Source organism: Vidua macroura, chromosome 3 (genome assembly GCF_024509145.1).
Source record: "Vidua macroura isolate BioBank_ID:100142 chromosome 3, ASM2450914v1, whole genome shotgun sequence".
In the NCBI taxonomy this organism is placed as follows: domain Eukaryota; kingdom Metazoa; phylum Chordata; class Aves; order Passeriformes; family Viduidae; genus Vidua; species Vidua macroura.
In genome coordinates, this window is record NC_071573.1 from 23,912,207 (window position 1) to 23,924,393 (window position 12,187).

At 40.8% G+C, this 12,187-nt stretch overlaps 2 protein-coding genes across 5 annotated transcripts in view; one reads left to right on the plus strand and one right to left on the minus strand.

Annotated features, from left to right (window-relative positions):
- Nucleotides 1-282, minus strand: part of SPATA17 (spermatogenesis associated 17) — an 86,046-nt gene extending 85,764 nt beyond the window's left edge. Inside the window, exon 1 of one of the 2 annotated variants that reach the window (XM_053973642.1) lies at nucleotides 209-282. In XM_053973642.1, the coding sequence (XP_053829617.1) occupies nucleotides 209-276 (68 nt within the window). In that variant the 5' untranslated portion in view covers nucleotides 277-282. The remainder of the gene's footprint in view (nucleotides 1-208) is intronic. The other variant, XM_053973641.1, reaches the window with a different exon arrangement.
- An 84-nt stretch (nucleotides 283-366) lies between these two features.
- Nucleotides 367-12,187, plus strand: part of GPATCH2 (G-patch domain containing 2) — a 120,527-nt gene continuing 108,706 nt past the window's right edge. For all 3 annotated transcript variants that reach the window (XR_008436482.1, XR_008436481.1, XM_053974349.1), the window contains exons 1-2: nucleotides 367-760; nucleotides 8,836-9,549. Coding sequence is in view for 1 of the 3 variants with exons in the window: in XM_053974349.1 (XP_053830324.1) it covers nucleotides 705-760; nucleotides 8,836-9,549 (770 nt within the window). In the remaining 2 variants the exon portion in view is untranslated. The remainder of the gene's footprint in view (nucleotides 761-8,835; nucleotides 9,550-12,187) is intronic.

Below are 12,187 nucleotides of genomic sequence, written 5' to 3' on the forward strand. Positions count from 1 at the left end.
ACGGATGCTCTAGTTCCTTAATGATCTTCATAGCCTTCCACTGGACCTTCTCCAGGAGCTCCGTGTCTCCCTCGTACTGAGGAGCTCAGAACCGGACAGTTTCCAGGGGGGCTGCCTCCATCTCGGTGCCGGGGGAGAGCAGGGCCCGTCCGCCCCAGCCCAGCATAAGGCGGTGTATCCCGCCCCACCACCGGCACGGTCCAAGTACCTGTTCGTAAGGAAATACTCCTCCCGGAGTCCCTCCAGCCTCTCCAGAAGCCGTGTCAGGGCGGCCATGCTCCCTCCCTCCTCCCGCCCGCAAGACGCTGCCGCCATGGCAACGGGACCGTCCCAGTGCGCTCGGGCGCGGGGGTGTCGCTGCTCCCGGCGGCCCCGCAGGCCGGTACAAGCAGTGCTCCGGTGGCAGCGAGAGCTCCGTCGAGCTGTACCGAACCCAAGGCGGGGGTGCTGGAGGGGACGCGGCGTCCCTGGGCAGCGCCGGGCAAGGGAAGGGAAGAGGAGAGGTGGTCGCGTCCGGCTTCCTCCGGTGCCGCGGCTGCTTCCGGGCTCTCATCATGGGGGACTGAGGAGCAGCGCCGGCCGCCCGCGCCGTCCCCGCCCGGCCCGAACCCTCCCGCCCTCGGCCCCCGCCCGCCTCCCCTCGCCCAGTATCTGCGAAGCGGCGCCAGCCTCCTCGGGGAGCGGCCGGGGGAGGCGCCGGGTTCATGTTCCGGGTCGCTGAACCTACCCCGACCCGAGCTCAGGCGGCGAGGAAGAGCTGGTAAGTCCGGGGGGACACACGTGTCTGCCGGCCCTGCCCGGCCGCGGGGCCGCTCTCTGCGGGAGAGGGTCCGGACACCGTCTCCGCGCCATGGGCGGGGCGTGGGAACGTGGGGGCGAGTGGTGGCCCCGATCGGGCCGGGCCTCCCCTCCCCGCTGCTGCCCCTTTCGCTGGGGAGAAGGTGATGGAGCCCGCGCCAGGCCCCCGGGGGACGAGGCGCTGGCGGTCCGAGAAGTGCCACTGCCGTGTCTCGGCGGCTGGACGCGTTTATGAGCGAGCACTGGGCTGGAGGGAAAAACTTCCACGCCTTGTTGAAAAAGGGAAAGCGGGCGAAAGATAAATCAAAACTTTTGTCCCAAGCTTTGCTAGGTTTTCCTGTCTGTTTGTGTTTTTCCGGTAGTGGTAGACTCTCTAAGGCCTAAAGCCCTTGCAGCGTGTGCAGCTGAGCATCCAGTGCGGTGTCTCCTCTAAAGCTTTTCTGCTGCAAGCCAAGAATCAACAAGTGCTGCTGTAGCCATCGAGCAGGGAAAGTATGAGTAGTTCTCTTACAAAAGAAGTTCATAGATTTACTGTTTTATGTAATTTCTTATGCGAGCATAGTGACCTCAAAGGCCATAATTTTTTTTATTGTAGCACTGTAAGGAAGGAAGGCTGAGTAACAGAATAGAAAAGGTCAGTTCTGTTAGTAGGCTGTGCAGATATAAAGACTGGTAGTGGAGAGACTTGATGAAAGCAAGATGTTCCAAGCAACCAGCTGGGAAGCCTTTCATTTTCTTCCTGAAATGTTGGGTGTCTTTTGATATGTTTGGTATCAACTGGTGTGTGTAGCTTCTCTCTTGTTTCAGGAGGATTGTGATGGGGTTTTGTTTGTGGGTTTTTTTTCCAGAGGTTGATAACATCTTTTAGAGACTATGTTATATATACAGATACCTTCTGGTAGATTTCCCAGCTGAAATAGACCTGAAATAGACTTGATATAGACTTGAAATAGACTTCCTTTCATCTTTTTATTTGTTCTTTTTCTGGGGATGGGGGGGAAGAGTATGGAAAAGGTTTCTCCTCCACTTTTGCTGATACTACTATTTTTTCCCTGTATTTTTTCTTTACGTTTCTCTAAATGAGAAAACTGTCAAAGAGAGATTTTATTTGCCCAGATGCTAATCATTTTGCTAGAACAAGTTTTCTGGTGTTGCTAGGCATCCAAATTTGCCTGTTGTAAATATAACAACTTCTATTGGTGTAATTCAGAATGTTTCAGAGAACGAGGTATACTCCAGTGGCACAAGTATTTTTATTTGAGTGTTAATGCTGCATACAGTAGAAACATTGCCCAAGACATTCCAAACAGTATTCTGTCGAAGTCTTCGTTATTTATTTGACCTGTCATTTGTCTTCAAGTTTTATTATTTTGTGTCTGCATAAAGTAATTTAGTTCCAGAGGCTTCTAGAGTAGCCCTCAGCAGCATGAGGTGTAGGCATATTTTTCTGTAATTTTCATCAGACAGTAATAAATTTTCTTATGCTAGTACACTGCTCAGAGGAATTCAATACAGAGGAAGATACTGAAATGTTGTCCATTAAAAATCTGACCGCTCCTCAGAGCTGCTCTCTTATTCTTATATACAAGTTATTTCAGAAATTGTCTGTTAAAGGAGGCCCGTTTGAGTGGGATGCAGGAAAATACTTTTTACAGTGTCTAATACTTGATGTAGAAAATTAACTTGTGCTTTCTAAAAACATTAAGATCCTAAAGAGATGAGTAGGTTCAGAACAGCCACAGAGTAAAATTTTTCACTTTGGGTAGTAAAGTTCCTCCAAAGCAGAATGTTATTTAAATTGTGAGTTCATGTGGCAATTTAAGAATAGTTTGCAGTTTGGGTACTTGCTGGGCACTCTGATTCTCTTGATAATGACTGTGTTGCTTTAGCATATTACCATGATTTGACAGGTCATGTGATTTGGCACCTTGGCAATTAATTAATGAAGTCATACTTCTGAAAAGGGCAAGCATATCAGTAAATGGAGACAATGGGATTGCAAGAATTGCTCCCTCTCATGATAAATTGCTCCAAATCTCATTTCTAGCTGACCAATTCATTTGTGTTAGAGCCTTGTTAAATGTAGTTCATGTCAGCATCTTACTGACTGTATGCTATTGCTCTAAACTGAACACTTCTTCACTATTAAATATGGGTAAACTGATAGTATTTATTATTGTGCCTTCTTAGACAAGAAGCAGTTTTAGAAGAGTCAGATGCACTTACTGCATGTTAGCTTGGTCCTACTTCTTGGAGGGATCAGCAGTATAATAGGTGATAAAATGATATCATTCCTGAAATACTTTGTGTTGTATAGGACAGAATTACAGAAGTGGTCAGGCTGAAAGGGACCCCAGTGCGTCATCTGGTCCAACCTCCCTGCTCAAGCAGGGTCATCACAGAGCACGGGGCACAGGATTGCATCCAGATGTTCTTTGATATCCTTGGTGAGGGAGACTCCACAGTCTCTCTGGTCAACTTGTTCTGGTGCTTGGTGCCCTGCACAATAAGGAGGTTCTTCCTCATGTCAGGAAAGTCCACAAATGCCACAGGCCTTTGTCCAAAAACGAGACAGGGGAGTCCTGCAACTTTATTCAATAAAGAGAGAGAGTCCATTGGGGCACACACCCATGGCCTTTTCTCTCGAGGTTTTGGAGGGCACAGCCTGCTTTTATCCTCAAGTCCCAGCTGCACCTTGCCCCCTTCCTTTCCCCACTGGCTGAGGTACTAGGAAGGTACACCCTTCCCTAAATGCCTACCACATATTCCCCCCCTTGAACCTACTATTTTACCCCAAACTTCAGAAACTCAGGCTTGTCCAGACCCCCACTTGTTTGTTTCAGGAGCCGAGCTGCCTGGGCTCTGCAACAAACCTGCTTCCCAGAGTTAGTAGAGACATTAAGCCCCATTTCAAAGATGTTAACACCCACACCTTCACCCATGAAATTGTTGGTAAAGACGTCAGCTTTCCTCTCAGTCCATCCTCTTATTTCTCAACTTGTCTTTACAAACCCTAGTTATTATTAACTTAACCCTTTTTAACAACCAGGGACATTTGAAACACACCCTCCGAACTTTTCCACGTCTTGTTTCTGCACCAGGTGTGGCAAGTACAGGTAGCTCTTATGCCCTGCAGTGGTGGTTGATATGGGATGGAAGGGATGTCTTGTGGTGTAGCTTTGCATGCCTGGTGGTCCAGCAGATAGTGCCAAAGGACATAAGTAGGTGTGGATGTGGAACTTGATGCTTTGCCCACCTCTTAGTGATGACTTTTTAATGACAGGGAGTTTAAATAGTCTAGGCACAGCTTCAATTTCTGCTCATAGAATCGTTAAGTTTGGAAATACCTCTGAGGCAGAGTCTGTTACCCCAGCAGTGCCACGTTCACCATTAAACCATGTCCCCAAGTGCCACATCCACACGTTTTTTGAACACTTTCACTGGTGCTTCCACCATTTCTCTGGGCAATTTGTTTCAGTACCTGAACATTCTTTCCTAATTCTTTTCCTCCTAATGAAGAAATTTTTCCTAATATAAAATTTTTCTAAACCTCCCCATGTGCAGCTTGAGGCCATTTCATCATCTTGTTACCTGGGAAGAAGGGAAACATAAGCCTCTATGTAACAGAGGTTTATGAGTGATTTCTTAATCTACCATAGCCTCTTGCCAGCTTTTTAATAATTTTTATTTAATTGTGTTGCTTTGTTTTGCTTCTTCCTTTGTGTATCCCAAGAACCATGATAGTTCTCTTTTTTGAATCTGTAAATTCTTCAAGTAAGGTAGTGAGATTTATCATGTGCTGCTCTCTCCCAAATACTTGCACCTCTTCAATCCAAATTTCAGTCGCACTCATTAATAAAGCAGAGTTCTCAAAATGAGTGCTTCTAAGGCTTTGTGAAAATAACTTCTGAGGTGGAGAAATGGGATTCAAATTAGTACCTGTCTGAAGATAAAGGTACTCCATGGGTACGGCTGAGCCATCAGAGAATCCATATGGGAAAAAGTTATTGGAAGTCAGGTTTTGTAATCCTGATGTGGAAGGAACTATTTGATTTTTTTCTTGTGCTTTTAGCTGGTGTTCAAGGTAGTTTGTGAAGGAATCAAAACTCATGGTTCTTTTTGGAATTGATAAAGCACAGATGCAGCATGAATTTAGCTGCAAGAAGTCCCAGTCCCATTTAACAGGAAAAGGTATAGAGCTAGAAAGTAAATGTAAATGCTGCTGGTGGTTTGGCAAGATATAATGCCTCTTAAGAGTTGTGCAACTAAATTAACTTTTCCATCAGTGTGTGTTTGTTAAATAATTTGTGAGCTCTACATTGTTATGTGCTTTAGGTGTGAGGTGAACAGAGATGATACTTAATTTTCAGTGAAAAAGTGAGTGCCCATTATTACCATTAGGATTTTCAATTTGAATATTAATATTGAACAGAAGCTATGTGATCTATTTTGGAGCAGGTGAAAGCAGTTATGCTGTTTCCTGCAAACAGGGCATATATGGTGTGTTCTCGTAAGGGTTAGAGAGGAAATGGGTCAGCCTTTGGTGAACTACATTAAAATTGCTTCAGATAAATGTAAAGGTCAGTGTAGGCAAACTAGATTTTCTTGTAGTAAAGAAGGATCCTCTCCTAGTGAGGGCATTACAGTTTATTGCTAGCTGTGGGCTGTTGCTGTAACATCATTTTATAGCCTTATGTGAGTCATGCTAAACTGTGGCTCATCTTAATATTTTATGTACCTCAATATGTTGTTCTACATTCATTGTTACAACCTTTGGAATTTCTTATCTTACTGAACAATGCTGATACTCACTGGTAATGTCCTCAATACTTCTTGTAGTTATTTTTCAACTTGTTTCAAATGCAAATATTTTTGTTACAGTCCCATCTGCAGCAATGATTAAAATAGCTTCATAGGCTTGACAGCTGGTTGTAAACAGTAGAGAAAGTTTCAAAACTGAGTTTGTCTGATAAATAATGCTATAATAGAAATGTGCTCCTGAATTTTTGGAGATAGAACAGTTAATCTGAAATCTATCTGGCTGCTGCTACCTTTGGGTTTTTTTTCTTCAATTATAGCGGGAGAAATGAGAGCGCAAATAAAATTAAGCAAAAGAGATTTTTTGGGTTTTCAGGAGAAGGAGTTTTAATGTGGACCACTGGCATGTTGAAAGTGCAATGTGAATAGAAAGCAGAAGTGGTTTGTGTTTGCATTCTCAGTCTATTGCAAAAGAGCTTGCACTGTCCCAGATTGATCAAGTAATTCTGGTAATCATGCTAAGGAAGCATGTTGAAATAATTAAAATATTAATTTGTCTGATCTGCATAGGAAGTGATGCAGTTATGATACTGTTATATTATACATTAGGCCATGGCTACAGTTTTTAGGGCAAATAAGGTCACTGCCCTGTACAAATCTTAATTCAGGAGTTTCAATGAAGAGACTTGATATTCAGTAGAAAAGATTAATTGCAGAAGTGCATTATATTCAAAGTCATAGTCTGCTGGAAGTTAAGTCCCATTGCTGCTCAGAGTCATTCAAGAATTTTGTTATCCCTTTATTGCAAAACACTTGAGGATGTTCACTTTTCTTGAGTTTCATCTTTTGATCTGGCACCATCTCTATTGCAGTATTTTGGGAGGAATTCAGGGCAAGTTTCATTCAGGTATAAAAACTCAGAGCTGGATATATTGTGTTTGATCTTGAAGTATTTTGGAACTAAGGCAATTTTACCACTGTACTCATGCCATTATCTGGGTAAATTGGTATGTCCACTCTAGGAGCTACATTGATTTTAGTGACATAGTTATCCATACAGATTAGGGATACTGAATTGAAGGAATTAATAATAAATTATGGTGCAAGGCATCAGTGTCCCTATCTTCTCTTTCCCTTTTGCTTTGTGCTGCAGGATCACTAAGAGAATGGGCTGCAAGAGATTTATATAAGCTAGTTCATATTCTGGGAGGTTAGCAGAAATCTGTTCATTTGGAGAGCTAAATCTGGGTTTAAGCCTACAAGTTCATGTTTTGGTGCACCTCTACTTCTCTCAGTTTGCCACAGATTCAAAAGTGTGTGGCAGGAAGGGCTGGATAGGTATTTGAGGAAATTGGTGTCTCAAATTAACCCAAATGTGCTGCAGTTTGTTTGTTGACGTGTTATTATGGCTTCTGTAAAAAGAGTGCAGAAAAGCCCCTTACATCTCTAGGACATCTCATTTCTGATACGCGCACCTCTGGGGATGCCTGTCCTCACGGGGATTTAACAGGAAGCCTAAAGGGGTGAGTGCCCTCTTACTGCAGCTACAGCCATGGAGAAACATGAGCTAATGCATCTGTTTAAGCATCTTGTGAACCAAGTGGATTACGGAGAAAGTGTCGCACTTTTCCAGAGCTGTCTCACTATTTACAAGACAATATAATTTTGCTGTACTAAGAGCCAAAGAAAACATTAAGAGGGAGTAATATGACTAGAGATTACATCAGGACAGGAAAAGAGAAATAATACAGGTGACACAGCAGTTTCAAGAATTCAAAATAAACTTATATTTCTACCACTTCCTGTGCTTTTATTGTTCCTGCAATTGAAATGTTTAAAGTAAGTAGTTCTGAAAAGGGTTTAAAAGGAGAATATATAACTGCTTTAGGTAAGATATTTCATGAGCATTTGGATTTCTTCTTAAACGTGGTCTTCATTTCCTCCATTAATATTTAAGACTGCCCATTCAGCCATCACCATTAGTACCTTTGATGTTGGAGTTTGTGCTAAATGGCAGAGGGAAGCTGTCTGTAGTCTGTCTAGGTTTTCTCCACATCTACAGCACCACTGAGTATGTGTAGAAAATTTATTCTAGTTTCCTTCAGCTATTTATATTGTAAAACAAAGTGAAGAGTCTTGCTTTTAAATATCGTCTGCATGATTTACTGAATGTACAATGCCTTCCATATGTATCAGTTTGTGCAGTTTAGTAGCAAGCATGAAAATTATTCTTTGCTTTACCTCAAGGAAAGGGGTCTTCTGATGTTTTGATATGAGAGTCTGATTGCTGTGTGTATGGAGAGGGTTCACAGCCTTCAGAGAAGGATTAGAGTTCAGCAGCAATCATTTAATGTTTTTGTAATTACATTCATGTAATGCATGGGTGAACTTACTGAAGCATACTGAGTTAAAGACGTGCTAAATGATAGTGAAATTTGAAGACGAAGGAGCAAAACATTTAAAGGGGTAAGGCCTTAATTTGACACTGTGTGTTTAGGGATTTTTTTTTTCCTTATGCAAGCATGGGATTCTATGGATGCAAGTGCCTACATGTGGTAGGAAACTTTGCATTTAATACTGTAGACTTATCTGTAGTTGGGTATTCTCTCAACCTAATAAAACTTCACTGAATCACTATTTTTAAAAAATAGAACCGATATCAGCCATGTGGAAAGATAGAATTATTTGCCAGTAGGAAAAAGGTCATATTATCCAAGAATTGCTGTCTTAATTTCATTTTGGCATTTAGGCAGCATTAAGAGATAATCATTCTTAAAAATATATTTTATCATAATGAAAGTTGTAAGCAAGAACTCATTAATGTACATCAAGGAGAATATTATGTATTCCATTTTCCATTCTTAAATTTAAAATGTACTCCTTACCTGTAGTTAGAGTGAATGCTCTCTGTTGATGCTCTTGCCATGTGGAATTCCTGACAGTCATATATGTGTGATGAGATTAATTAAAACCAAACAATAACAGTGAGGCCAGAAACAAATGGGGGAACCTCCTGTCCGCCTCTTCTTTCCAAGACAGAAGTTTGGGAAGATACCTTTTAAAAGGAACTTATGCTGGTGTGCTGCAAATTCTGTAGGACTGGTTGGTAAGGTTTTGTCTCTTGGCAGAAAGTGTCAATGGCCATCCTATAAAAATTATTCTATCTTGCCTAAAGTGACTAAAACAATTTTGCCAAATGAAGTTGTTGTAGTTTATGCTTAGCACTTTTAATTCATTTGTTGTTTTCTTGTGTGGTTTTTTTCCCTTTGAAATCTCTAGGCATTTCAGTAGGACTATGGAGGAGCTGGTTCATGATCTGGTCTCGGCACTGGAAGAAAGTTCAGAGCAAGCCAGAGGAGGTTTTGCTGATACTGGAGATCATTCTCGAAGCGTATCTTGTCTTCTAAAGAGACAGGCAAGGAAAAGGAGAGGACGGAAAAGACGTTCATTTACCACCCATCACCCCTGGGAGACTGGTCACTGCCTAAGTGAAGGCTCTGATTCCAGTTTAGAGGAATCAAACAAAGACTACAGGGAGAATCATGCTACCAAGAAAGACCACAGTGATTCTGATGACCAGCTGTTGGTTGCTAAACGTAGGCCTTCCTCAAACTTAAATAACATTAGAGGCAAAAGACCTCTGTGGCACGAACCAGATTTGGCTGTGGACAGTTTGGGAAACAGAACTTTGCGCAGGAGGAGAAAGGTAAAACGCATGGCAATAGATCTGCCATCAGAAGTCTCTAATGCACTGACAATAACTCAGCAGCAGGATCACAGCAGAGATCAAGAAATGGACAATAACAATAAATCATACCAGCACCAGGAGTTTTCCAAGAGCAAAGTGAAAAAAAGAAAAGTATCTGCAGCTCGACAAGGTCCAGAAATCTTGGATGAAGGAGTAGTTATAGAAAATGAAGAAGTGAATCAAGCAAATAAGGACAAAATGGAATATGAGGAGCAAAAAGGCTCAGATGAGAACATGAGTGACAGGTTATTCTTTCTTTTTCTTTTTAGAAAAACTTTGGATAATATTTATTTGCATTTATTACTGTTGCTTGTATTGAGAATCTTTAGATTTTTTGTTAATTCCAGAGTTTAAATTCTAGCATCAATAGTATATGTTTTAACAAATTACTCTTAGTTATTTTATATCTACTATTTTTTATGTATTAGTTGTTCAGGTTAAGGAATTCAGCATAAAATAGAAAGTGATTTAGCAGAGGAGTAACCAAGAAAACAATTTTGTGTAATATGTACTAATTGTTTCAAGATTAAGAATGACAAAGTACGCATACAAATAGCACAGGTTTTTCTGGATATTTCAACTGGTAACTGTTGTCAGATAAGAATTTTGTGTTTTTCCAATTTCTAGACATTGTTATCTCTGTTTGTCAGAAGGGTTGTCAGTGTTTAGAGTCACCATTTAGACAGTATGTTCTGGTGTGTCATGGGCATTAAAAGTCTGCAGGTTGCCAAGGATATACATCATTTACGAAATGCAAAAACCAATTTACAGTTCAGAAACACCTGAGCTTACCATTAGAAAAATGGAGGAATGATGACCCTTTGGCAGTACACCTCATCCATCCATTCCAGACAGCAGTCATACTACAGTGGTAATTGTTTCCAAAGTACTATTTTGACAACACAGTAAGGTATAAGTCATTTTTCCACCATACACAGGGGATGTTAACTGCAGGGCCTGGTAAGCTTGGTTTTGTTTATTCTACATGCCAGGTTCTGACAGACACATCTTGAAAGATATAATTTTGATCAGTTCCTTGATGGCACTAGTGTCCCTGGTTTTTTTGTAGGTATTTTATCTACAAACTGTTAAGCCTTTTCCTTACTGGCCAGGTAGAATCGAGATGCAGAGACTGGTTTTGACCAGAGCGGTCAGATTGGTTACTGTAATAGCAGCAGTGTTGGTAAGTGGCTAACTCCAGTTATGATCAGAAAAGTTCTAGGTCTTTTTGTTATATACTAGCTCTGTCCCTCACCTGTGAACAAGAAGCAGCTGGAAGAGCTGAATAAATCCCAAGCCTTAAACATTTTTCTTTCCATGTTAATTAATAGAGCAGAACTTATCCTTCAGGGCAGCCAGTGTAGTAGACATCTCCCTTTGACTTGCAAGTTAGGAGTCTGTGCTGTCAGGAAGCCTTTAGAAAACTTGTCTTTTCTTTGACAATAATAGGAGTCTGTTCTTCCAAGTCTGGGACAGATGTTTAAAAATTTCCCTCACACTAGTAACCATTGCATAGTTTTTCATATCTCCATAGTCTTGTTGCATTTTTTATTTATGAAAGACTTTCTGTTATGCTACAAAGGTAACAGTTCTTTAACTCAAAAGTTACATAGCTAATTTTTGGGTGGAGAGAAGAGTGATCAGTAAGGATATTCTCTTGTAGACTCCCAGAACCAAGCTGATCAGGTCAGTCTGAATCTTCTTTCTCAAAAGAAACGTTATTGTTTTAAAAATTGATCTTCCTCTTCAAAATGCTTGATGTTTTGTTACCCCAAATGCTGCTTTTGCTCAAGTCATACTACAAATGCTTGTATATGACCCCAGTAAATAGTCTTTAAAACCATTCTCATCTTCATAGGGTTTTCTGCTCATGCACACAGTTGAGTGATGGTCTGTCATTCTGCTGAATTTCTTTCAATGGTCAGTCGTACCAGGAAGCTTTGAAATCACTGAATTACAAAACTTGCATTTCATATTGTGGTTAGAAATCTGCCATATCTAAGGCTCTCAGGTGATACGGTATCGGAATATTTTGTACGTGCATAATTTTTAGTTGTTTTACTCTAACTTTACTTAGATGCAATAGTGCCTTTATTAGAGATTGTTTAGCTAGAAGAATTTGAAATAACCAGCAAACAGAAGAAGAGTATGTTCTGAAAGTGAAAGCTTAGATTTTAAAAGGGAAGATGGAATTGTACAAGATACAAAAGAGCTAAGAAAGCATCTTGAATAACACTTGCACTTCAGCAACACTTGCTGGAAGAGGAAGAATAAAAAGTTTACAAAGTTGCTTTTGTATGCAATAATGTGTGCAGTAGTATTCAGTGCAATAGTTCAGTAATTCTTAAAAAAAGGACTAATTTTTTAGAAGTTTGTTTTTTTAAAACAAAACAAATCTGATAATTTTTAATGGGAGTTCAATTGCTCCACTCTAAAACCAGTCAGAAATTTTCAGTGTATACATGACATTAGTTGAAAATAATGTGTCTTGGAAATGCACATTAAAAATTTTAAGTGACAGTTCTTTGGCAGTCTTTTATCTCTGTATGTGACTTTTCAAACAGCAAACAGCAATAACCAGGTTTTAAGTGCATGATTCAGAAGTTGGAGCTGGAGTCTTCAAACTCTTGAAATGTCAGCATCTAAATGATCCCAAAGATGAATTCCTGGGAGGATTGTTTTAAGCACTGGAAATGAGATTTTTGCGATCAGAGCTTATCCATCCTTATCCTCTAGCTTTCAGTCAGTTTCAGCCAAATTCAATTGTGTATGATGTTCTGGGTGCTATTTAATTCCCACAAGCTTTGGCACTTGTTTGTGTTTGAAGTGACTAAAGAGAGGTGAAATCTCAATTGCCTGTTTTGAAAGAGAAGCAGAAGCTCA